Source organism: Oryctolagus cuniculus, chromosome 18 (assembly GCF_051225735.1).
Source record: "Oryctolagus cuniculus isolate XC-2025 breed Fujian yellow rabbit chromosome 18, ASM5122573v1, whole genome shotgun sequence".
In the NCBI taxonomy this organism is placed as follows: Eukaryota; Metazoa; Chordata; class Mammalia; order Lagomorpha; family Leporidae; genus Oryctolagus; species Oryctolagus cuniculus.
Window position 1 is genome coordinate 26,167,568 of NC_142884.1, and position 22,795 is coordinate 26,190,362.

General features: G+C 49.4%; 1 protein-coding gene across 1 annotated transcript in view; it reads right to left on the reverse strand.

Moving 5' to 3' along the window:
• The window catches only part of LOC138846717 (putative ATP-dependent RNA helicase TDRD12), a 90,248-nt gene extending 89,164 nt beyond the window's left edge, over nucleotides 1-1,084 (reverse strand). The window contains exon 1 of the mRNA XM_089319180.1: nucleotides 917-1,084. Coding sequence (XP_089175306.1) covers nucleotides 917-985 — 69 coding nt within the window. The 5' untranslated portion in view covers nucleotides 986-1,084. The remainder of the gene's footprint in view (nucleotides 1-916) is intronic.
• Between the last annotated feature and the right edge of the window lie 21,711 nt (nucleotides 1,085-22,795).

Sequence of the window (22,795 nt, forward strand, 5' to 3'; positions counted from 1 at the left end):
CCTGATGTGGAGCACAGAGCAGAAACAATCCCAAGTCGGTCAAAGCCATGAGCAACCAAAGAGGGAGGCACGGCCCAGAACTGAAAACCCCAGGTCCTCTTTGCCAAGGTCCGTATACCTGCCCTGGCTCCCACCGCCAGGAAGACGGCCCTAACACCTGGATCTGGATGGCATCTATCCCAAGGCCCCACTTGGACCTACACAAGCACCACCCCCTGCCACCATCAGCCTGAGTCTCATGCAACCCAAAAACCTAACACAAGGCAACAACCATGAACGTTAAAATAGTCTAATCACATTCATCATTCTAAGCTCCTGAAATATTTTTAACAATTATCTGGTAGACAGAGCACTCCCACCCAATGATTCACTCCCCAAGGACCACAACAGCCGTGGGGGAGAGGGTGAAGGCTATGAGCTAGGAACTCAATCCAGGTCTCTCAGGTGGGTAACAGGGATCTAATTACTTGAGCTATCATCTGGTGCTTCCCAGGGTCTGTGTATTAGCAGGAAGCTAGAATCAGGAACCGAATGCAAACACTCTAACATGGTGGTGTTTCAACTACCTGGCCAAACACCCACCCCTACATCCTGATTAGTGTTTCAAGATAGGATAATTAAAGGCTGGTGCTGGTTCCAGTTCCGGCTGCTCCACTTCCAGTCTGGTTCCCTGCTAATGAGCCTGCGAAAGCAAAGGAAGATGGTCTGAGTCCTTGGGTCCCTGCACCCATGTGGGAGATCCTGATGGAACTCCTGACTCCTGGCTTCGGCCTGGCCCAGTCCTGGTCATTAAGGCCATTTGGGGATTGACCTAGAGGATGGAAGATCTATCTGTCCCTCTAACTTTGCCTTTCAACTAAATAAATCTTTAAATAATAATAAAGATACAATAAATAAAGTGCATTCAGATACATACCTGTCCTTCTTCCAACATTAATGGTTTTATTTCTATATCTTTACACATGCTGTTATAGAAGTCATTCATGGCGCTATTTAGTTTTTGATAGTCGACTTCATGATCCAAAAAGGGACTACATCCTTTTATAATAACCCAGAAGCAATCTGGATCTTCAACCTGCAGAATTTTTAAAAGATTATAAAATCATGCATGATTTCTTTTAAAACCAAATAAACCTTAGAACCATGTAACTTTCTAATTTAAGTGATCTATCATTTTTGACAACTACCTTTCTCTTAAATGGTCATACCAAAGAGCCAAAGATAAAATTTAAAACATGTGATCAATAATATGCAATTCTCAATTATGTAGTACAACTCAAAAAGCAATCAGTTCTATTTGGTCTCCTGTAGCTTAAAAATATAAATATTAAAAATATTCTTATTATTAAAATACCTATTAAAACATCCATATATATAAAAGGTTCAGAACATTTTTAGTATTCTTTTTGTGTAAGAAAAATAAGTATGAATATATATACAGCCTGCTCATATTTTTTTAAATGACAGCAGATGAACCAAAACAAATACAGATTACCTCCTACAGGAGAAAAGAATGGAGTAGAAAGAATAAGGATGAAACTTAGACTGACTTCTCTGATGGGTCTTATCTACTCTTGTTATTATTACCTACTATTGTTATCTACTATTGTTATTTTTATTGTTAGGGGAAAGAATTATAAAATGGAAAATTAAATTTTTTAAAAGATTTTATTTATTTGAGAGGTAGAGTTAGAGAGAGAGGGAGAGACAGAGAAAAAGGTCTTTCTTCCGCTAGTTCACTCCCCAAATGCCCACAATGGCCAGAGCTGGGCAGATCCGAGACCAGGAGCCAGGAGCTTCTTCTGGGTCTCCCATGCAGGTGAAGGGGCCCAAATACTTGGACCATCTTTTACTGCTTTTCCAGCCCATACAATAGAGCTGGATAGAAGAGGAGTAGCTAAGACATGAACTGGTGCCCATAAGGGATGCAGGCACCACAGGCAAAGGCTTAGCCTATTATGCCACAGCACCAGTCACCCCCAAATTAAGTTTGATTGACAACATCACTAAAAACTCATGATTTGGGGCAGACGCTGTGGTGCAGAGGGTTAAAGCCCTGGCCTGAAGCGCCAGCATTCCATAGGGGTGCCGGTTCGGGTCCCGGCTGCTCCACTTCCAATCCAGCTCTCTGCTGTGGCCTGGGAAAGCAGCAGAAGATGGCCCAAGAACTTGGTTCCCTGCACCCATATGGGAGACCTGGAGGAAGCTCCTGGCTTCCGACTGGCACAGCTCCAGCTGTTGCAGCCATCTGGGGAGTGAACCAGCAGATGGAAGACCTCTCTTTCTGTCTCTACCTCTCTGTGTAACTCTTTCAAATAAATAAAATTAAATTTTAAAAAAGAACTCACGATTTGTTTTTTGACAGGGAGAGTTAAACAGTGAGAGAGAGAGAGAGAGAGAAAGGTCTTCCTTCTGCTGGCTCACCCCCCAAATGGCCGCTACAGCCAGCATGCTGCGCTGATCCGAAGCCAGGAGCCAGATGCTTCCTCCTGGTCTCCCATGGGGTGCAGGGCCCAAGCACTTGGGCCATCCTCCACTGCACTCCCTGGCCACAGCAGGGAGCTGGCCTGGAAGAGGGGCAACCGGGACAGAATCCGGCGCCGCAACCGGGACTAGAACCTGGTGTGCCGGCACCGCAAGGCGGAGGATTACCCTAGTGAGCCGCGGCACTGGCCAATAAAATTAAATTTTAAAAAAGAACTCATGATTTTTTTCTTTTGACAGGCAGAGTTAGTGATAGAGAGAGAAAGGTCTTCCTTCTGTTGGCTCACCCCCCAAATGGCCGCTACAGCCAGCGTGCTGCACTGATCTGAAGCCAGGAGCCAGGTGCTTCCTCCTGGTCTCCCATGGGGTGCAGGGCCCAAGGACATGGGCCATCCTCCACTGCCTTCCCGGGCCACAGCAGAGAGCTAGACTGGAAGAGGAGCAACCGGGACAGAATCCAGCGCCCCAACTGGGACTAGAACCTGGGGTGCCAGTGCCACAGGCGGAGGATTAGCTAAGTGAACCACAGAGCCGGCCAGAACGCACGATTTTTCAGAGGTTTTCCCTAACTCTGTCTACTGAAAAGGTATGGAAGCAGAAACACCCAGAGATATGGAGTCTAAGTTACCAGTGGCAGGAATAGAAGAGTTCATCTTAGTAATCGTATTATTTTTCTGAATGTTTGACTATTCTCATAATAAATAACTGGAAAATGAACAGCAGTCATTCTGGCAAGGACAAAATAGTGTATAAGTTACACACACATCACAATTATGAACCCTGAAAAAACACAAAATAAATGAAGAGCTAGCAAAAGCAACAGACACTGGAGAGCTGACCCTCGAAAGAAGGAACTTCACTGGGCACTATCCCAGAACACCTCCCAGTTGTACAGAGTGGCAACATCGCAACACAAAGTCACACTGTGGCTCGAGGAATCAGAGCTGTCAGTGCCAGTGAGGATTAGGGGGAGAAATTCTGAAATAGAGCCATAGAGGGAGCCCTGATGTCTGCACATCAACACCCCCCCCATCCTTGCCAAGTCCTGAACGGCAATGGGGGAGACAGCAAGGAGTACTGAGTACGTGAGCAGTGCAGGGCTCAGAGGAGCACGCAGTTACAGCTGCTGCCCCTAGAAACAGCACTCCGGGCATGTGGCTCCATTCAGTCCTTCGCACTCAGAGACAACCAGATTCCGGCTTCCAGCAGCACAAGGCCACAACCCTGGGATGACTGCAATTATTCATTAAAGTGCTCACTTGAGTGGTGAGCATGTGGCCTAACAGTCATGACACTCACTGAATCCCCCCGCCAGAGTGCTAAAGATTCAATATTCAGTTCCAGCTCCTGACTCCAGCTTCCTGCTAATGCAGAGCCTGGGAGGCAGCAGTGATGGCCCAACTGGGTTCCTGCTACCCATGCAGGAGACCTGGAATGGGTTCCCTACTGCCAGCTTTGGCTTCAGTCCAGTCCTGGCCATGGTAGGCGTTTGGGAAGTGTATCAGTAGATAAGAGCTATTTCTCTCCCCCGACCCCTGTCACTCTTAAATAAAATTGATAAATAAGCAAGCCTGCCTGCCTGCCTGCCTGAATAAGCTCCACAATGCCAGAAGAACTGACTGTTCAGGCTATCATCTGAGGCAGGCCCCAACCTTCCGTTCTTAGAGACTTCACTCAAAAAAGCTTACAAATCTGGAAGTGTGTCCCTGCTCAGTAGCCACTCCTATGAGGCCAGGGCCGCCATGCCAGTTTCTGCAAGAAGACAGCGTGCTAACTTCCATAACTTCCAGCTAGCACACACAGCTGGGATCACGCATTTACCCTGAATGACCTCTTCTCACTCTTCCCTTGAGCTGTGCCAACCCCAGCCCTCCCTTTAAAACACCCAGGCACCTCCGCACCACTGGTGATGGAGCTCAGCTCTCCTCAGGAGGTACTGAATAAAATCTGTTTTCACTGCTTTAACTAGTCTCTGGCCTCCAAACAAAAAACAAACAAACAAACAAACAAACAAAAAAGCCTGGACACTCACCCCAAGGAAAGAGTGGAGCCCGCCAAGCAGAGGGCGGGAAGCAGCTCAGGGTTCAGTGCCGGAGCAGAGCCCTCCCTGCAGAACAAGAGCCTGTGCTCTCACGGCAACAGCCAAGCAGGGTGCAGGAACCGAGCCTCCCCAAGTGTGGCAGAGGCCTTTGTCTTTTACTTAAACTTGTTTCTAGCTGACACCACTGAGGTTGTGCTAGAGGCTTTCCCAAGGTCTAAAGAAGAAAGAGAAATCTGTCCTGGGAATGAAATGTGGCTGTCATCGGCTTACCTATGAAGGCTTCAACTGTAATCCCTATTGGCTTCTATGCAACCATTACAGGTTCTGCAATGATGCTAACCCTTGCCAGACAGCAGGTGACTAAATGAAAAATGGCCATTTAACAGATCTCAGGTTGATAAAACTGATTTCCAGTTTTATAAAAAATAAAATTCCATATAAATGTAGTTCTGACATTAATTCAGACAAAGTATGATACAATGCCAGTATCTTCAGTCATCTGTAAAGGGCTCATCGCCCCTTCCCCATTCCTCTGTCCTCAGCCCATCCCCTCCCCATTTCCTCCCTTCCTTCTGACAACCAGTGCAACCTCCTCTGGTTGGGGAACCAGGTGCAACCTCCCCCAGACTCCTTGCAAAACAACTAATTAAATAGATGAGCTGCACAGGGCAGCTTTCTAATTAGATTTGAGGAAAGTTCCCAAGGCTTCCCAGAGCCCCCTAGTTCCACTTTCCACCAGCTGCAAAGTCTTCTCCCTCCCCCACAGCGACAGTGGCAAACTCCCTCCTTAACCACATAAAACCCCAGCCCCAAGTGCACTCCAGACCAGACTTTTCTAGAACAGGATGCTTCTCCCTCTTTGCCTTAATGAAGTGACCTGTCTCCGTTGATGTCAGTTCTCTCATCCCAGGGCGGCAGGGGAGGGGGGTACAAAAGGCCAGAACCCCAGCTACTCCAACCCTAACAATCTGTGTAGTTGCTAAATGTAAATTGGGTAAAGGTAAATGAGATACATGTGTCCACAAGTAAACTTAGGTACTCTTAACACCTTACAGTCTATGAAAAACTCTGGATTTGTTGACAAATAGGTTTTCATAAGCTGTCTATAAATAAAAATAATTCAAGACTGCTCAGAAGTAACTAAGGTTGAAATTCGGGATATTCTTTTAAATTGTGATTTTCAATGTAAATCAAGAAAATCAACAGATGGAAAAAAGGTTGCCAAGTCAAAGCTGTGCTTCTTAGTGAAATAATAAAGAAAGGACATGGATTGTAAGATTGGAATGGAAAAGATAAAACGGTTTAGGTAGTTGCAAAAGGTGTGTGGAAGTCTTAATTGGTTATACAATTTTTTTGTTAGCTACAAAAGTTATCAATCTGTTTTTTTTTTTTTTTGACGTAAGATTAAAATCTGATCCTCTGTAAAAGCAATGAGGTTGATGAAATACTTAAGTGTTAATAGATATTTGGGAAAATAGTCTTTTTGTATCCTACTGAGATAATCGTTGTCTCATTAAGTTCTACTTGTTTAAAAACAGCTGAGTTCTAAAAGTTTCAAAGTTTTAAAAGTCTGTTTAAATATGGACTTGTTTTACATGTCAAGCATAGAAAGCCAAGACACTGTGGCAAAAATGTTCTACATGAAGGATCTCCGTGAGGCCCCAGTGGAAAGCAGCAGCCATCAAAAGAGGATGTACTTTTCTCTAAAGGGAGGAGAGAACTTCCACTTTGCTTCTGGCCTTGTCCAAATACTGAGAGTTGTGGACTCAAAAGGCTTCCTTAGTCTAGGCAGCTCATGTCAACAGCCTCGGGTGGTCACTGACATCATAGATTAAAAAAAAATTAACACTCTTAAGATTTCTTTATTTGAAAGTCAGAGTTAGAGAGAGAGGTCTTCCATCTGCTGGTTCACTCTCCAATTGGCCGCAATGGCCGGAGCTGTGCCAATCTGAAGCCAGGAGCCAGCGCCCACGTGAGATGTCGGCGCTTCAGGCCAGGGCGTTAACCTGTTGCACCAGAGCCAGCCCCATTAATTTTTTTTTTTGTCTTTTCTTTTCTTTTTTTTTCTTCCGACAGGCAGAGTGGACAGTGAGAGAGAGACAGAGAGAAAGGTCTTCCTTTTTGCCGTTGGTTCACCCTCCAATGGCCGCTGCAGCCGGCGCACCGGGCTGATCCGATGGCAGGAGCCAGATACTTATGTGCAGATTGTGTGTCTATATAAAAATTATTAAAAACTGCTAAATTAGCACAAATTACCTTTCTGGTGCACCTGACTTAAATAAATATGATAAATAGGCTGTTCTCAATTTGTTGGTACAGAAAAACTAAAAAAAAAATTTTTTTTAAGTTATTGACATGTTTGCATTTGGGTCTGCTGGTCAAACAAGTTGCACTTGTGTTAGGTATTTGCAACCATAAAGGTATACTATTTATCTAAAAACAATATAGTTAGAGGTATAATACAGTGCTCATTGCTCCCTCTAAAGTCCAAGTTAAAGTTGTTCTTGGCAAATTAATAACAAAATTTATAGACAAATTAGTGAAACGATCTTCATGTTTTGATCTTACTTAAAGAACATAGCTCTCCTCATGGGCACTGCATTGTTTCAAAAAAAAAAAAAAAACTGTCAAAACATGCCTGTGACTACAGACTTCTAGCTCAGCCACCAAAGATTAAGGACAGAACTCAACAACCCCTTAACTGACATCTTAGAGGATGCCTCTGTGGTCTGCTTTAGCAGGAGGAATGTAAAGATAGCTGTCAAGCCAACTAATAGATACTTTACACAGTGTTCTGCCATCAACGAGACCCAGTGAGGCCAGTCCATCCCAAATGGCATCAGGCTTCAATTTGGAAAGCCAGGAGATGGGGCAAACAGCCATCCTGAAAAAAGCCAGCCTCTACCAAATTCTGTCAAGAGCTGGGTGAATGGAATTGCCTTGGGGCTGAAGGGATCCCAGGTTAGAACCACAGATCCTACTGGCTCCAAGCTCAAAGAGCCCTTTACTCTGCCCGGCTTCCAAGATAACTATTGCCATTGAGGGCAAGGCCTCGGGTCAGGACAGGCAGGACTGCAATCTTCCTTTCAGAAGTGCCGCCTGTTCTGTACTAACCTCCTGTTCAAGCCAGCTCTTCTCCCAGGCCGCCTAGGTAATGGAGTCAACAGGGCGTCTTCCCTCAAGAGGTTCACACCTTTCTTATGATGTCTCTTCCACTATCCCATGTAAAGACAGAGGTCGGGCCTCATACGTACCTGGCCAGGCCTACATGCCTCTCTCTGTGAGAAAACCTGCTCCTGGTTTAGAGAACACATTTCCTAGGTACTCTAATAACGATTCAATCTTTTTGTTTTAGATCCTGTTGTATCTAATTTGCTTGTTAGACCTGCAAATTCCAGACTTAGAAAGCCACAAAGTGGGGAAAAGTCCTCTATTGTAAAAAAGCCTTCTCGGGGCTGGCGCTATGGTGCAGCGGGTTAACACCCTGGCCTGAAGTGCTGGCATCCCAGATGGGCGCTGGTTCGAGTCCCAGCTGCTCCACTTCCGATCCAGCTCTCTGCTATGGCCTGGGAAAGCAATAGAAGATGGCCCAAGCCCTTGGGCCCCTGCACCTGCGTGGGAGACCAGGAAGAAGCTCATGGCTCCTGGCTTCAGATCGGCGTAGCTCTGGCCATTGTGGCAAATTGGGGAGTGAAACAACGGAAGGAATACCTTTATCTCTGTCTTTCCCTCTCACTGCCTAACTGTACCTCTCAAATAAATAAAATCTTTAAATCAAATAAAAAAGCCTTCAAACAGATAAAACAAACTCTTAGAAATAAACAGACCCTTGTTCCATCCACCCCTACTACAGTCAAAGTCCTCAAGATAGCTCCCTGGACCCACCACAACACAGACAGGCAGGTGGGCTGACACTGGAGTGCAGCTCAAATGCAGCAATACCGTACAAGCTGAGCCTCTGACACAGGAGGGTCAGCCCTAAAGAGACCAGCAGGGCTGGTGGCTGCAGAGAAACTCTGGAAGTGGACTGACTTACGCAGGGCCGAAGCTTGAGGGAACAGCTGCCCAGTTAAATAAATGCAGCAATCCTTTAGTTTTTGTCTCTTTAGATTGGTTTTAAAATTTTAAGCAACTTTTGTATACAAATAGGTGATGAGGACAAGATCATAAAAAAATTACTGATCAAACGAAAAAGGTCACCCTTGGGGCAGGGGTTGTCCATCCACCTCAGCGGAGGGCCCGACTGGACCCTCAGCACCATGGACTATGCGCCTTGAGGGGTGGCTGACAGTAATGGAGGCCGTTCATGCGATGCTGCGCAATGCTGGGGGTGGGATGCCCCCTAGCACCTGTGGGGGCCATAATTAAGAAACGGCTGTTTTCCCCTGAAGTGATCTAGAAATACAACACAATTCCAGCAGGTTTAATGATGGATTTTTGCAGGGAAGGGGTGGTTACAAATCAGCATGCTAATAATGAGATCCTCCTTGGAAAGACAAAGGAATTAGGGGCTGGTGCTGTGGTGCAGCGGGTTAAAGCCACAGCCTGCAGCGGCGGCAAAAAATATAGGCGTCGGTTGGAGTCCTGGCTGCTCCACTTCTGATCCAGCTCTCTGCTATGGCCTGGGAAAGCAGCAGAAGATGGCCCAAGTCCTTGGGGCCCGGCACCTGCGTGGGAGACCTGGAAGAAGCTCCTGGCTTCAGATCAGATAAGCTCTAGGTGTTGCAGTCATTTGGGGAGTGAACCAGCAAAGGGAAGACCTCTCTCTCTGGCTCTACCTCTCTCTGTAACTCTCACTTTCAAATAAATAAAAATAAATCTTTTATTTAAAAAAAAGACAAAGGAATTAGAACAGCCTAAATAATCATGAGAAAGAAGAACACAACTGGAGGACTCACTATCCGACCTCAAGTCCAAGTCTCAGCTGTGAGTCTACAGCCATCAGGTGAGGCTGGTGCTGGAGAAAGGGCGTGGGTTCCAGTCACAGCTGCTCTACTTCCAATCCACCTCCCTGTAATGTAATGTGCCTGGGACAGCAGTGGAGGATGGCCCAAGCGCTTGAGCCCCTGCACCCATAAAGGAGACCCAGATGGAGTCGGGGCTCCTGGCTTTGGCCTGGCCCAGCTCCCACCTTTGTGGCCAATTCAAGAGTGAACCAGCAGATGGAAGATCTCTAACTCTGTCAAAATCATCAATCTTTAAAAAACAAACAAACAAAAAACCTTACAATACTAACTGTATACAGGGATGAAGAGCAAATAGAACTCATACTTTTTTTTTTTATTATTAGATAGAGTTAGTGAGAGAAACAGAGAGAAAGGTCTTCCTTTCGTTGGTTCACAACCCAGATGGCTGCTATGGCCGGCGCATTGCGCCGATCCGAAGCCAGGAGCCAGGTGCTTCTCCTGGTCTCCCATGCGGGTGCAGGGCCCAAGCACTTGGGCCATCCTCCACTGCCTTCCCGGGCCACAGCAGAGAGCTGGACTGCAAGAGGAGCAACTGGGAGTAGAACCCAGAGCCCACATGGGATGCCGGCACTGCAGGTGCAGGATTAACCAAGTGAGCCATGGCGCTGCGCCCCCCCCCCCTTTTATTAGACAGGCAAAGTCAGACAGTGAGAGAGAGAAAAAGGGAACTCAGACATTTTTGACAGAAATGCAAAAAGGCAGTTATGCTGGCACACAGTCCATCAGTTTCTCATAAAGTTAAAACACAAGCAATTCCATCCTAGTTATTCTCCCAAATGAAATGAACTCGAGTCCATACAACTACCTGTAGGCAAAGATTATAGCAGTGTTGTTCATCATCTCCCTAAACTGAAACAACTCCAGTGGCCTGTGAGTATAAACTGCTGTGTGTGCACACCACGGAATACTACTCTGCCACTGACCCTACGCAGCAACACAAAGCAGTATCCAATGTGTCGTCTTTGAAGAAGCCACAGTGAAAGGCCACTACTGCTCTGGGATTCTGCAGGCACCCATTTCTGTGACATTCTAGAAAAGAAAAACTAATAGCAGCAGAAAACAATCTTCTTTATAAAGCATTACAGGTAGAGAAAGATACAGCTACAAAGGAGCTTCATCATGGGAATATGGGGAAGTGAGGAAATGCTTCTGCATTTTGACTGTTGGGGTGATTTCACGATGCTATGCATTTTTCAAAATACAGAAGTCTACACAAAAAGGAATGAATTTTTCTGTAAATAAATTATACATCAATTAAAAAATAGGGGTGGGCTTTTGTCATAGCAGTGAATCCTCAGGCCGGGTCTGCGTTCCACATGGGAGTGCTTAGGTTTCCGTGCACGTTCTGATGCCGATTCCAGCTTGCTGCTAATCAGTGCACACTCTAGGAGGCCTCTTGACCATGGCTTGAGTGACTGGGTCCCTGTCCTCAGTGTGGGGGACTCAGGGTGAGTTCCCAGCTCCAAGCTTTGGCCTGGCCCCGCCTTGGCTACTGTGGGCATCTGGGGTGTGAACAAAGGGATGGGAGAGCTGTGTCTCTCCTTGTGTCTCTACCTTTCAAATAGATAAGAGTTTGGTGGGTGTCCCAATATTGATACTATTTTCCACACTTTTCTGCATCTCCAATGTATTTTCTAATAAAAAGTTAAAATTTTTAAATTAATCTGAATTTTTAAAAAAGATTTACTTATTTATTTCAAACGCAGAGTTAGAGAGGGAGGGAGGCAGAGAGGGGGGCAGAGAGAGATCTTCCACCCACCAATTCACTCACTCCCCAAATGGTTGCAATGACCAGGGCTGGCCCAGGCTGAAGCCAAGAGCTTCATCTGGGTCTCCCACATGGGTGGCAGAGGCCCAAGCACTTGTGTCATCTTCTGTTGCTTTCCCAGGCACATTAGCAGGGAGCTAGATCTTAAGTGGAGCAGACGAGATTTGAACAGGTGCCCATATGGGGTCCTGACATCACAGGTGGTAGCTTACCTTGCTATACCACAATGCTGGCCCCAGCATCAATTTTTTTTTTTTAAAACATCTTGTCCTCTGACGTGGCATAACTTATGTAGCATTTTTACTAAAAGTGTCTAACCTAAATATATTAATATAGTTATAATTATTGAGGAATACTTTGCAAAGTGACTGCCCTTATTCTTCAGAAATTTCAGTATCATCAAAGATAGACCAATGTACTGCCTGAATGAACTCTACAAGGCCATGACAATTAAATGCAGTGTGTAGTTCTGGGTTCTTTATCAGAGAAAACAAGCTACAGTAGACCTTATCAGGACAAAGGGAGTACAGACTGTGTATCAGGTAACAGACTTGCACCAACATTAAATTTCTCAAGTGTGATGATTACATTATAGTTCTATAAGAGGAAGGCTTTGTTCCTAGAAAAATCACTTAAGTGCTCTGAGTTCTAGACTCATTCTCAAATGGCTCAACCAAAAAAGAAAAAGTAATTTTTACATACACATATTTCTGAAGTGCAAACGCAGCAAAGCGTTACCAACCAGTTAGTGTGGGTGTAGTACACACAGGCATTCATGATGCTGTTTTTGTGTTTGGAAATTTTCCAAAGAGTAATTTAGGAAAGACGTTTACAAAGCATTCTTAGGGGTGGGCGTTTGGGGCAGCAGTCAGGTCACGGCTTGGGATACTCAGAGTACCTGGTTCACATCAAGGCCACACAACCACCAATCCAGCTTCCTGCCAACGTGCCTACTGGTCAGGCAGCAGATGATGGCTCGAGCACTGTGGCGCTGTCACCCATGTGGGAGACCAGGACTGAGCTCTAGGCTCCCAGCTTTGGCCTGGCCCAGCTCTGGCTGCTGTGGGCATTCTGGAGTAAACCAGCAGATGGAAGAACTCTGCTGACCTGTTTTCCCAATGAAAATACATAAATAAATTTTTTAATGTTAAATGTTGAGGCTGCTAGAATGTTTCATTTAAAAAAAAAATCTGCTTCTAAAACCTGTAAAATGCAAGCCGGGCCCAGTTTTTGCAGACAGCAACACACACAGTTCTAGTTGCCAGTTCCTCCAGGAGCTTCCCAGGGAAGGCCGAGGACTACTGCTTTCTGCCACTGCTCCAAGGCCACGTGCCCAGCCATCAGGGTGCTACGGCCTCCCAGATTTCAAACACAGACGTGTGTGGCCCGGGCTGCTTTCCTCATATATGCTGTGTGTACTTATGTATTTGAAAAGCAGAGTGACAGAGAGAGATGGACAGCAAGAGCAAGGTGGGGGATGGGAGAGAGCTCTTCCATCTGCTGGTTCACTCCCCAAATGCCCACAACAGCCAAGTCTGGGAGGAGGGAAGGAACTCCACTCTGACCTCCTACACAGGGGCAGGGGTCAAAGTACTTGGGCCATCATACGCTGCCTTCCCATGTGAGCACACGGGAAGCTGGACCAGAAGCTGAGCGGTCAGATCTGAACAGGCACCCTGAGGTGCGATGCAGACATCACACGCGGCACCTAACCAGCTGGGGCGTGCGAGCCCTCCTCACGTTCCTGGCAGCCAACAGCTCTTCTCTGCCCTCCTTAGCCAGGAGAGGTCTCGGCCCCGCCAGATGTGGCAGAGTCTCCTGCAGGCCGGACTCTTCAGGAACAGCACAGCTGCCCTGCTACAGGGCTCCTGGTGATGCGGCTCTCCAGGTACAGCTCTCGCCTCTGTCTGCGTCACTCAGGGAGGCCGCTGTCTTCTGGGTCACTGCTTCTCTTCTCTGCCGGGTTCCTGTCTCATGACCACCAAGAACCAGTTCGAGTCCCGCCTGTTCCACTTCTGATCCAGCTCCCTGGGAATGTGCCTCGGGGTCCCAGTGCTTGGACCCCTGCCACCCACATGATAGGCCCGGATGGAGTTCCTGGTTCCTGGCTTCAGACTCTGCCAGATCTGGCTGTTGCGGCCATTTGAGGAATGGACCAGTGGATGGAAGATCTCCCTCTCTGTTGGTCTCTGTCATTCTGTTATTCAAATAAGTAAATCTTTTTATTTTTATTTATTTATTTTTTATTTATTTATTTATTTATTTATTTTATTTTTTTGACAGGCAGAGTGGACAGTGAGAGAGAGAGACAGAGAGAAAGGTCTTCCTTTGCCGTTGGTTCACCCTCCAATGGCTGCCGCGGCCAGCGCGCTGCGGCCGGCGCACCGCGCTGATCCGATGGCAGGAGCCAGGAGCCAGGTGCTTCTCCTGGTCTCCCTTGGGGTGCAGGGCCCAAGCACCTGGGCCATCCTCCACTGCACTCCCTGGCCACAGCAGAGGGCTGGCCTGGAAGAGGGGCAACCGGGACAGAATCCAGTAAATGTTTTTAAAAAGTCGTGGCAAACTCCAGATAAAATTCATCCTTTTGGGCAATTTTAAGTGTACAGTTCAGTAGCATTACGTAGACTGGCACTGTTGTGCAACCGTGAGCACCAGCCATCTCCAGAATTCTTCACCTTGCAAAAGTGAATCTCTGCCCTGTACGCACAAACCCAACCTCTGGCAGCTGCCATTCAACTCGCCCACAGAATCATACAGCACGTGGGCCTTTCTGCTTGGGTCACCTCACTTCATATGACATCCTCACGTGTAAGAGGACACCTCAAAACTAAACAATGTGAAAGCTAAATAATTTCCCATCCTACATGCACACCACCCTGAGGGTACCCCATCACCTGTTGATGGGCACAGGGTGGGAGGGGGCACCGTATCCATGGAAATGCCACATCAATCTGGATCAGGACAGCCGGAACCTGGACCTCACTGGGGCAAATACTCCTATAAGGGACAGAAGATTTGCTCCAAGGGTGAGCCAGGTCGCAGTCATAAGTGGAGGCCGGGCAGAGCTGAGGGGAGACACAAGCAGGTTCCAGGGCCCAACACACACACGGGTTCCCAAGCAGGAGGGCACGAGCCCAGCACTTCTTGCCCAAGTCCTGCACCCACGGGCGTGCACGTGGCACGATGGGTGAGAGCCCTTTCACAGGAAGGAATTGGGACTGACATATTTAGGACTGATGGAGAACATTGACTAGTGCAGAGGAGCCTCCCAGGGAGACCTGAAATCCCTTCAAAGTCTGAGAGCCAGGGGCCGACGCCATGGCTCACTTGGTTCATCCTCTGCCTGGGGCGCCAGCGAACCATATGGGCGCCGGGTTCTAGTCCCAGGTGCTCTTCTTCTAGTCTAGCTCTCTGCTGTGGCCCGGGAGTACAGTGGAAGATGGCCCAAGTGCTTGGGCCCTGCACCCGCATGGGAGACCAGGAGGAAGCACCTGGCTCCTGGTTTCAGATCGGCACAGCGCGCTGGCCCTGGCGGCCATTTGTGGGGTGAACAAAAGGAAGGAAGACCTTTCTGTCTGTCTGTGTCTCTCACTGTCTCTAACTCTGTCAAGTAAATAAAACAAATTGAAAAGTCTGAGAGCCAGGCCTCCTTGCAAGGAGTCAGCGGCTTCGGGGGTGTGTGACGCTCTGGTCGGGTGAATCCACAGAACACAGACACCACCCATCCCCCTCCTTCGCGGCGCCCCTCCCCATCCCACACCCTGGCTCCGGTTTGTAAACTCCCTCCTCCAGCGCCTCCCCTCAGTCTTCCTCGGGAGCCCTCCCTGCACCTCAAGTCTCCCAGGTGGCGGCCCATGCCCGCCCCGGGGACCAGGACACCCGCGTGAGGAGAGGGCGGCGTGGGGGGGGGGCGGGGGGGTCCCAGAAGCCGAGCCCTGAGGGCTGCGGGCGGCGGGGGAAGGGCGGGAGCCAGGTCCACGGTTCCCCGCGAGGGCCCTAACCTAGGGCGGACGTGGGCTGGGGTGTGCGGGGCACCGACACACCTGCCAACGTGCCCGAGTCAGGCACGCACACCTAGTGCGAGACAGCTCGCAGCAACCGCCCTCCGGGGTTGTCCGGAACAGCGCACGCGCCCCCTTCTGAAGCGACCCCCACCCGCACTCCAGCCTCCCGCCTGCACCGACCCGGGCCCGACCGTCCGTGCGCGGGCCGCTCGCTCACCTGGAGCACCAGGACCTGGAGCATCTTCGCCGCGCCTCTGGCCCGCTCGCCCTGGACGACGCGCCCGGCGGCGGGCGTGGCGGGCGTGGCGGGCGTGGCGAGCCGCGCGGCCCCTGCCGCCGCCCCGGGGGCGGCCCCTGCCATCGCGCCGGACGCCTCAGGCCTCTGCGGGGGCCGCGCCCACCAGCTCCACGGGGACTCCAGCTTCCTGCCCTGGACGCGCCCCCGCCTGCAGGCCGGCCGCCACGCCCCCCAGTGCCGCGCCTCGTCTTCCCACCCGACGCCGCTGCCGCGGGCGCGCTCTGGGCTCCTCGTCGGCTCCACCCCGCGCCCCCGGCCTCTCGTAATGGCGCCCGCCCCCGCGCCGGCCTCCAGGCGTCCAGAAGCCACGTGGGCGCCCAACGGCCCCGGACAACGGCCGGCCTTGCGCAGCGCCGCCGTGCGGCGGGGAGGGGCGTGGGGTCCCGCGGTCCTGGCGCGCGGCTCGCTTCCTGGGCCGCGGGGCGCCCGGGGGCTTGGGGACCTGGGCTGGCCTCCCCGCCGGGAGCGCGCGGGGCCTGCTGGGCTGTCCACCCCCAGCGTCCAGCGGGCCGCGCTCCCCAGGTCTCTGTGCTGGGCTTGCTTGTCTTAGCGGAAGTGTGCACGACCCCGTCCTCTGAGTGGGCCGGGGTCTGCAGCTCCTGTGACTGAAGCAGCCACCAGAGTTCTCACTTGGAAGGCTCTGTCCCCGCACCCAGAAGAAGCTCCTGGCTTCTGATTGGCCCAGCTCTGGCCATCTGGGGAGTGAACCAGCTGATGGAAGACCTTTCTCTCTGTCTTTCCCTCTCTCTCTAACTAGCACTCAAATAAATAAATAATATTTTTTTAAAAAATGAAAGAAACCTCGACACCCCCCCCCCCTCCCAAATCCTGGGCCAGGAAGCTTTTACAGCTGAATTCCTTAATATTTCAATGGGGGGTGGGGGTGGGCACAAGGTTTCTTAAGCTCTATGTGGAAATGTGTTAATTGATTGGGGCAACCAACAAAATAGTAGAAGACCAGATTAGAGAGAGCATGGGAATTGTTAGGTTCTGTGCTTGGGGGAGCAAGATATTCAGGTAAGCCTCTAGTTTTAAAAAATAAGCTCGACTCTCTCGGTAACTGACTTTCAAGTAAACCTTTAAAAAAAATAAAAATTCAAGGAAAAAAAAAAGCTTGATTCTACAGGCCCCACAGGTGTGTGCTTGACGTCCCCCAGGAGGACCTTGGGAAAGGACAGGTGTGCGCCTGCGAGTCAGGCAGGAAGCTGCTGATGGGGAGCATGGTGTTCACCTGGTGCTGGGGGGGGTGGCGAGGAAGCAGGCTACATACCTGGCAGGCCAGCACACCTGTCGACAGGTGAGACGTGGAAGGTCCCAGGCCTGAAAGGAGGTGGAGAACACGGGCAGGCGATGTGCCAGCGCGGTGGCTGGAGCCCCTGCGTGCGGTGTCCGTCTGCACTTGAATTCAGTTTCCTGCGATGTGCAGGAGAAGCAGCAGGGGAAGGCCCAGGTGCTGGGTTCCTGCCACCCACGTGGGAGATGCAGCTGTATTTCCTGCTTTCAGCCCGACTCGGCCCTGCTACTGAGGGCACTTGGGGAATGAACCAGTGGATGAAAGATCTCTCTCTCTCCCTCCCTGCCTCCCTCCCTCCCTCCCTCCTGCTCTCTCTCTCTCTCTCATTTTGCATTTCAAATATATAAAATTTTTTTAATGAAGAATGCAAGGGACAACCTTTGTCTTTTTTTCTTTGATTAACTCATGCTGCAAAAGGTGATCCTGAAACATTGTCACAAACCTGCTTCCAGAAAGTGGAACTATTTGTACATCACAGTGGCCTTACCAAGCCCAGGGTCTTTGGCTCACTTGCAGATAGAAATTGACAAGGGGCCAATATGCAGCCCAGAAGGGTTTATGGGGCGCTCATGCTCCAACACAGGGACAGCACAGCAGGGTGAGCTTCCATCAACTTGCTGTCCTATGGGAGCCGAACAGGTGCTTTCATGGGGGTGGGAAGGCATGCCCGTTCCCCCAGTACACACGGCACTTCAATCTGGCTCAAACCCCTGGGCACAGGACAGCATTTGGCACCCAGCTAGGTGATCTGCACAGGCACCGCTGATTTGGCTTTCACTGTTTTTGCACACGACACACCACAGCAATGGTGCTCAATACCATCACCCCGGAAAGTTCACATGAGGCCATTTTGGGCATGCTTGAACGTTCAGGAGTCCCTACGAGGGCAGCAGGGGTCACTGCCGGTGAGGATCTGACACTCCTCGCTCCTGATTGGTTTGGAGCTAGAAATGGACACGTGTCCAGTTGTGAGGAGCTTGATATTTTTATAAATGAGTCCTGTTTCTCTCCTGTTGCACTGGGATGGATACTCAAAATGAGGCTGCAGCCACCCAGTCTCTTAAGACTGCAGAGTTTCAGAATCTGTACCTGTAACCTGCTCCCCCCTCCCCCAACTCTGATGCTAATGGGCAGATTTTTTGTTTGTTTTTTAAAAGACCTTGCACCATTGTTTTGGACATTTGGTGCAGCAGTTAAGACACAGCTTGGTATGCTGGTAGCCCCTATCAGAGTGCCTGGATTTGAGGCCTGGCTCCACTTTGAATTCCAGCTTCCTGCTGGCCTAGACCCTGGGAGGGAGTAAGTGACAGCCCAAATATTTGGATCCCTGTCACCCACACAGGAGACCCAAATTGAGTTTGGGGCTCCTGGCTTCAGCCTGGCCCAGCCCTGGCTGTTGCAGACATTTGGGGAATGGATCAGTGGCCAGGAGATCTCTGTCTCTCTGCCTTTCAAATAAACAAATGTAAATAAAAATTCTAAAACTTTACAACATAAAAAGGTAGAAAGAGAACAAGGTTGTGGAAAAAAGGAAGACGTAGTATGGTGCTGCCATATCGTCCCCATTGGGTGTCTGGGCCACTTTGGAGCAGAGCAGCTGGGGTTCAGGCTCTGTGGTCTGTAGGAACCCCCAGAAGAGCCCAGGGAAGAGTTGGCCATGTTAAGTGGAAAAAGAAAGCAATGACTGATTACGATGACTTTGCATTTTGGGTCTGGATTTGCCACTCCTTTCCTGATGCGAAGACACCTAAAGCTTAAGAAAAACACTGGGGGCAGGCCCTTGGTGCAGTGGTAAAGCCGCTGGAGCCAGGTCCTATATAAGAATACCTGAGTTCAGGCCGGCATCCTGGCTCACTAGGCTATTCCTCCGCCTTGCGGTGCCGGCACACTGGGTTCTAGTCCCTGTCGGGGCACCAGATTCTGTCCCGGTTGCCCCTCTGCCAGGCCAGCTCTCTGCTGTGGCCAGGGAGTGCAGTGGAGGATGGCCCAGGTGCTTGGGCCCTGCACCCCATGGGAGACCAGGACAATTACCTGGCTCCTGCCATCTGATCAGCGTGGTACGCCAGCCGCAGCAGTCACTGGAGGGTGAACCAACGGCAAAGGAAGATCTCTCTCTCTCTCTCTCTCTCTCTCTCCACTCTGCCTGTCAAAAAAAAATTTTACTCTGAGATTCTTATAATAAATTTAACCCATTTTTTGTGGTTGTGGTTGGTGTGTTCTAATTTCAGTCACTCTCTTCTAAGGTTTTGGCTTACGTTTCATGGCTACTTTCAGTGCTCTCCCTTTTGCATGAGGAGTTACACTCTTGTTTCTGACTGATTTGTAACATCACACGCTGTCTTTAATTCTACCAGCTACTCTTGCACTGAAAAGCACTTGAACAGATATTTCTCTATTATCTCAGGTATTTACTCTGTCCTCTCATGTTTTTTCCTATTCTTTCTAGCACTACCCCTATATGTGAGAATATAGTCTGGAATAATTGAACAAAAACCACGTTATTTTTATCTTTAAAAGGTTGTTTTTAACAAAACAGGTTAAATTTTAATTTTTAACATTTGCAATGTCTTGTTTAAAAAAGATTTATTTATTTATTTGAGAGTCGGAGTTACACAGAGAAGAAGCAGAGGCAGGGAGAGAGAGGTCTTCCATCTGCTGGTTTGCTCCCCAGTTGGCCGCAACAGCCAGAGCTGTGCCAATCTGAAGCCAGGAGCCAAGAGCTTCTTACCAGTCTCCTGTCGCTGCCCCTCTTTGTGGAGGAACGACACAGGACCCTGCGCTGTTCTTTTGTCTGCTCGGCCCTCACCGGGTTTGCTGCTGGTTCTTCCCAGGTTGGCTACCATCCCTTCCACCTCTGTGGAAGGGCAGTTCCCCCTGCCACCTTCCCCACTTCCGCGGGGGAGCGGCACACCGCCGGCCGGCTCTCTGGGGGGCTGCACAGGTGTTCCTTCAGATAGATGTTCCTGGTGCATGTTGTCTCTCTCCTCCTTCATAGTCCTTTTCCGCCAATCCCAACTCTGCTACCCACACGCCGAGTACGCTGCTCTCCTCCAATCAGGAGCAGGTCCTACAGTTTATTGGTTGAACTGGAGGCAGCTGCTTAGAAGCTGTTTCTCCCTTCTCAGCGCCATATTGTGGGAGAGCAGATGCATAGAATAAGTCTTAATTCCAGTAACAGTCTAGTCCGAGTTGCTCCCCACAGTCTCCCATGCGGTGCAGTTTCTCAAGGGCTTGGGCCATCTTCTGCTTTCCCAGGCCACAGCAGAGGTGCTGGTTCCAGTCCCGGCTGCTCCACTTCCAATCCAGCTCTCTGCATGTTTCCATGTGGGAAACCCAGAGGAAGCTCCTATCTCCTAGCTTCGGATTGGAATAGCTCACTCTGTTGCGGCCAGTTGGGGAGTAAACCAGCAGATGGAAGACCTCTCTCTCTTTCTCTCTCTCTCTCTCCTTATCTTTCTATATAACTCTTTCAAATAAATAAATAAATCTTTAAAAAAAAAAAAAAAGAGAGGAGCTGGATTGGAACCAGTGCCCGTATGGGAGGCCGGCACTGCAGGCAGCGGGTTTACTCAATACGCCACAGTGCCAGCCCCTACAGTGTCTTTATCTAGAGCAATTATCCAGGCTGGCACCGCGGCTCACCAGGCTAATCCTCCACCTAGCGGTGCCGGCACACCGGGTTCTAGTCCCGGTCGGGGCACCGGATTCTGTCCCAGTTGCCCCTCTTCCAGGCCAGCTCTCTGCTGTGGCCCGGGAGTGCAGTGGAGGATGGCCCAAGTGCTTGGGCCCTGCACCCCACGGGAGACCAGGAGAAGCACCTGGCTCCTGCCATCGGATCAGCGTGGTGCGCCAGCCGCAGTGGCCATTGGAGAGTGAACCAACGGCAAAGGAAGACCTTTATCTCTCTCTCTCTCTTTCTCTCTCACTCTCACTGTCCACTCTGCCTGTCAAAGAAAAAAAAAAAAGAGTAATTTTGCAGACTCTCTCTCTCTCTTTTTCTTTCTATCTCTGCCTCTCTGTAACTACGCCTTTCAAATAAATAAATAAATAAATAAATATTTAAAAAGGAAAACAAAAAAACCAATATGTGATAGTCACAGAAAGAATTCTCTGGATCATGGGCTCTGAAGATTCTCCTGCTCAAAATACTATAGATGAAAAAACAAACAAAAAAGAAATACTATAGGCTTCTAAAAATTAATCAGAATCAAATATTTTGAATGAGCAGTGCATGGTAGAAGTCCTGATAATAAGTGTCAAAGTCAATTAATTATAGGAAGTAAGTCTGGATAATTACTCTATTTTTTTTTCTTTGACAGGCAGAGTGGACAGTGAGAGAGAGAGAGAGAGAGGTCTTCCATCCACTGATTCACTCCCCAGATGGCCGCAACAGGCAGAGCTGAGCCGATCTGAAGCAAGGAACCAGGAGCTTCTTCTGTGCCTTCCACACGGGTGCAGGGGCCCAAGGACTTGGGCCATCTTCTACTGCTTTCCCAGGCCATAGCAGAGAGCTAGATCATAAGAGGAGCAGCTGGGACTAGAACCGGTGCCCATATGGGGCACCGGTCCCTAAGGCCAGGGCGTTAACCCACTGGGCCACTGCGCTGGCCCCAATAATTCCTTTTTAAACACAGTAAGCTGGGGCTGGTGCTGTGGCTCTGGCGTAGTGAGTTAAAGCCTCCTCCTGCAGTGCTGGCATCCCATATGGGAGCCAGCTTGAGTCCCAGCTGCTCCACTTCCCATCCAGCTCTCTGCTATGGCCTGGGAAGGCAGTAGAAGATAGCCCAAGTCCTTGGGCCCCTGCACCTGCGTGGGAGACCAGGAAGAAGCTCTGGCTCCTGGCTTCGGATCGGCACACCTGTGGCTATGGGGGCCAGTTGAGGAGTGAACCAGCAGATCGAAGACCTCTGTCTCTCTTTCTCTCTCTGCCTCTCCTCTCTGTGTGTAATTCTGACTTTCAAATAAATAAACGAATCTTAAAAAAAAAAAAAAACAGTAAGCTTATTTCAGTGCAAAAATTTCGAAAGTCACATGACTTTTTCATAAAATGCAGCTTCCACTATGTTTTTGAAGGTCTTTTGTGAATGTGTAGATATTGCCTCACATTAATTTTTTTTAAAAAAAGACTTATTTTATTTATTTGAAAGACAGAGTTAGAGAGATAGAGAAAGAGAGAGAGAGAAATGTCTTCCATCTGCTGATTCACTCCCCAAATGACCAAAATGGCCGGAGCTGTGCTGATTAGAAGCCAGAAGCCAAGAGCTTCTTCTGGGTCCCCCACGCAGGTGCAGAGGCCCAAGGACTTGGGCCATCTTCTACTGCTTTCCCAGGCCATGGCAGGGAGCTGGATTGGAAGCAGAACAGCCAGACTTGGCCAGCATCCATATGGGATGCCAACACCACAGGCCTGGGCTTTAAACCCACTGAGCCACAAGCCAGCCCCTCACATTTTTAAAAGTGCAGGTTTTACATGTCACAATATGTCAAAATTAGGGTCCATGTTGTGGCTTAATGGGTAAAGCTGCTGCCTGCTGTGCTGGTATCCCATGTGGGCTCCAGTTCCAGTCCCGGCTGCTCCACTTCCCATCCAGCTCTCTGCTAATGGCCTGGGAAAGCAGTGGAAGATGACCCAAGTGCTTGGGCCCCTGCACCCAAATGGGAGACCCAGAGGAGGCCCAGCTGCCATTGCAGCCATTTGGGGAGTGAACCAACGGACTGAAATTCTTGCTCTCTCTCTCTCTCGCTCGCTCTCTCTCTCTCTGCCTCTCTGTGACTCTGCCTTCCAAGTGAATTCAAGATTAAGCACTTTTGTTTTGTTTTGGCTGGAGGCACTCTATCACCAACAATGACAGAATACGGTTTGCTGGGCATCAGAGCAGAAAAGACACACAATTATTTCGAGCCCAGGGAGAACCCTGTGCCAAACAGGATTCACATCC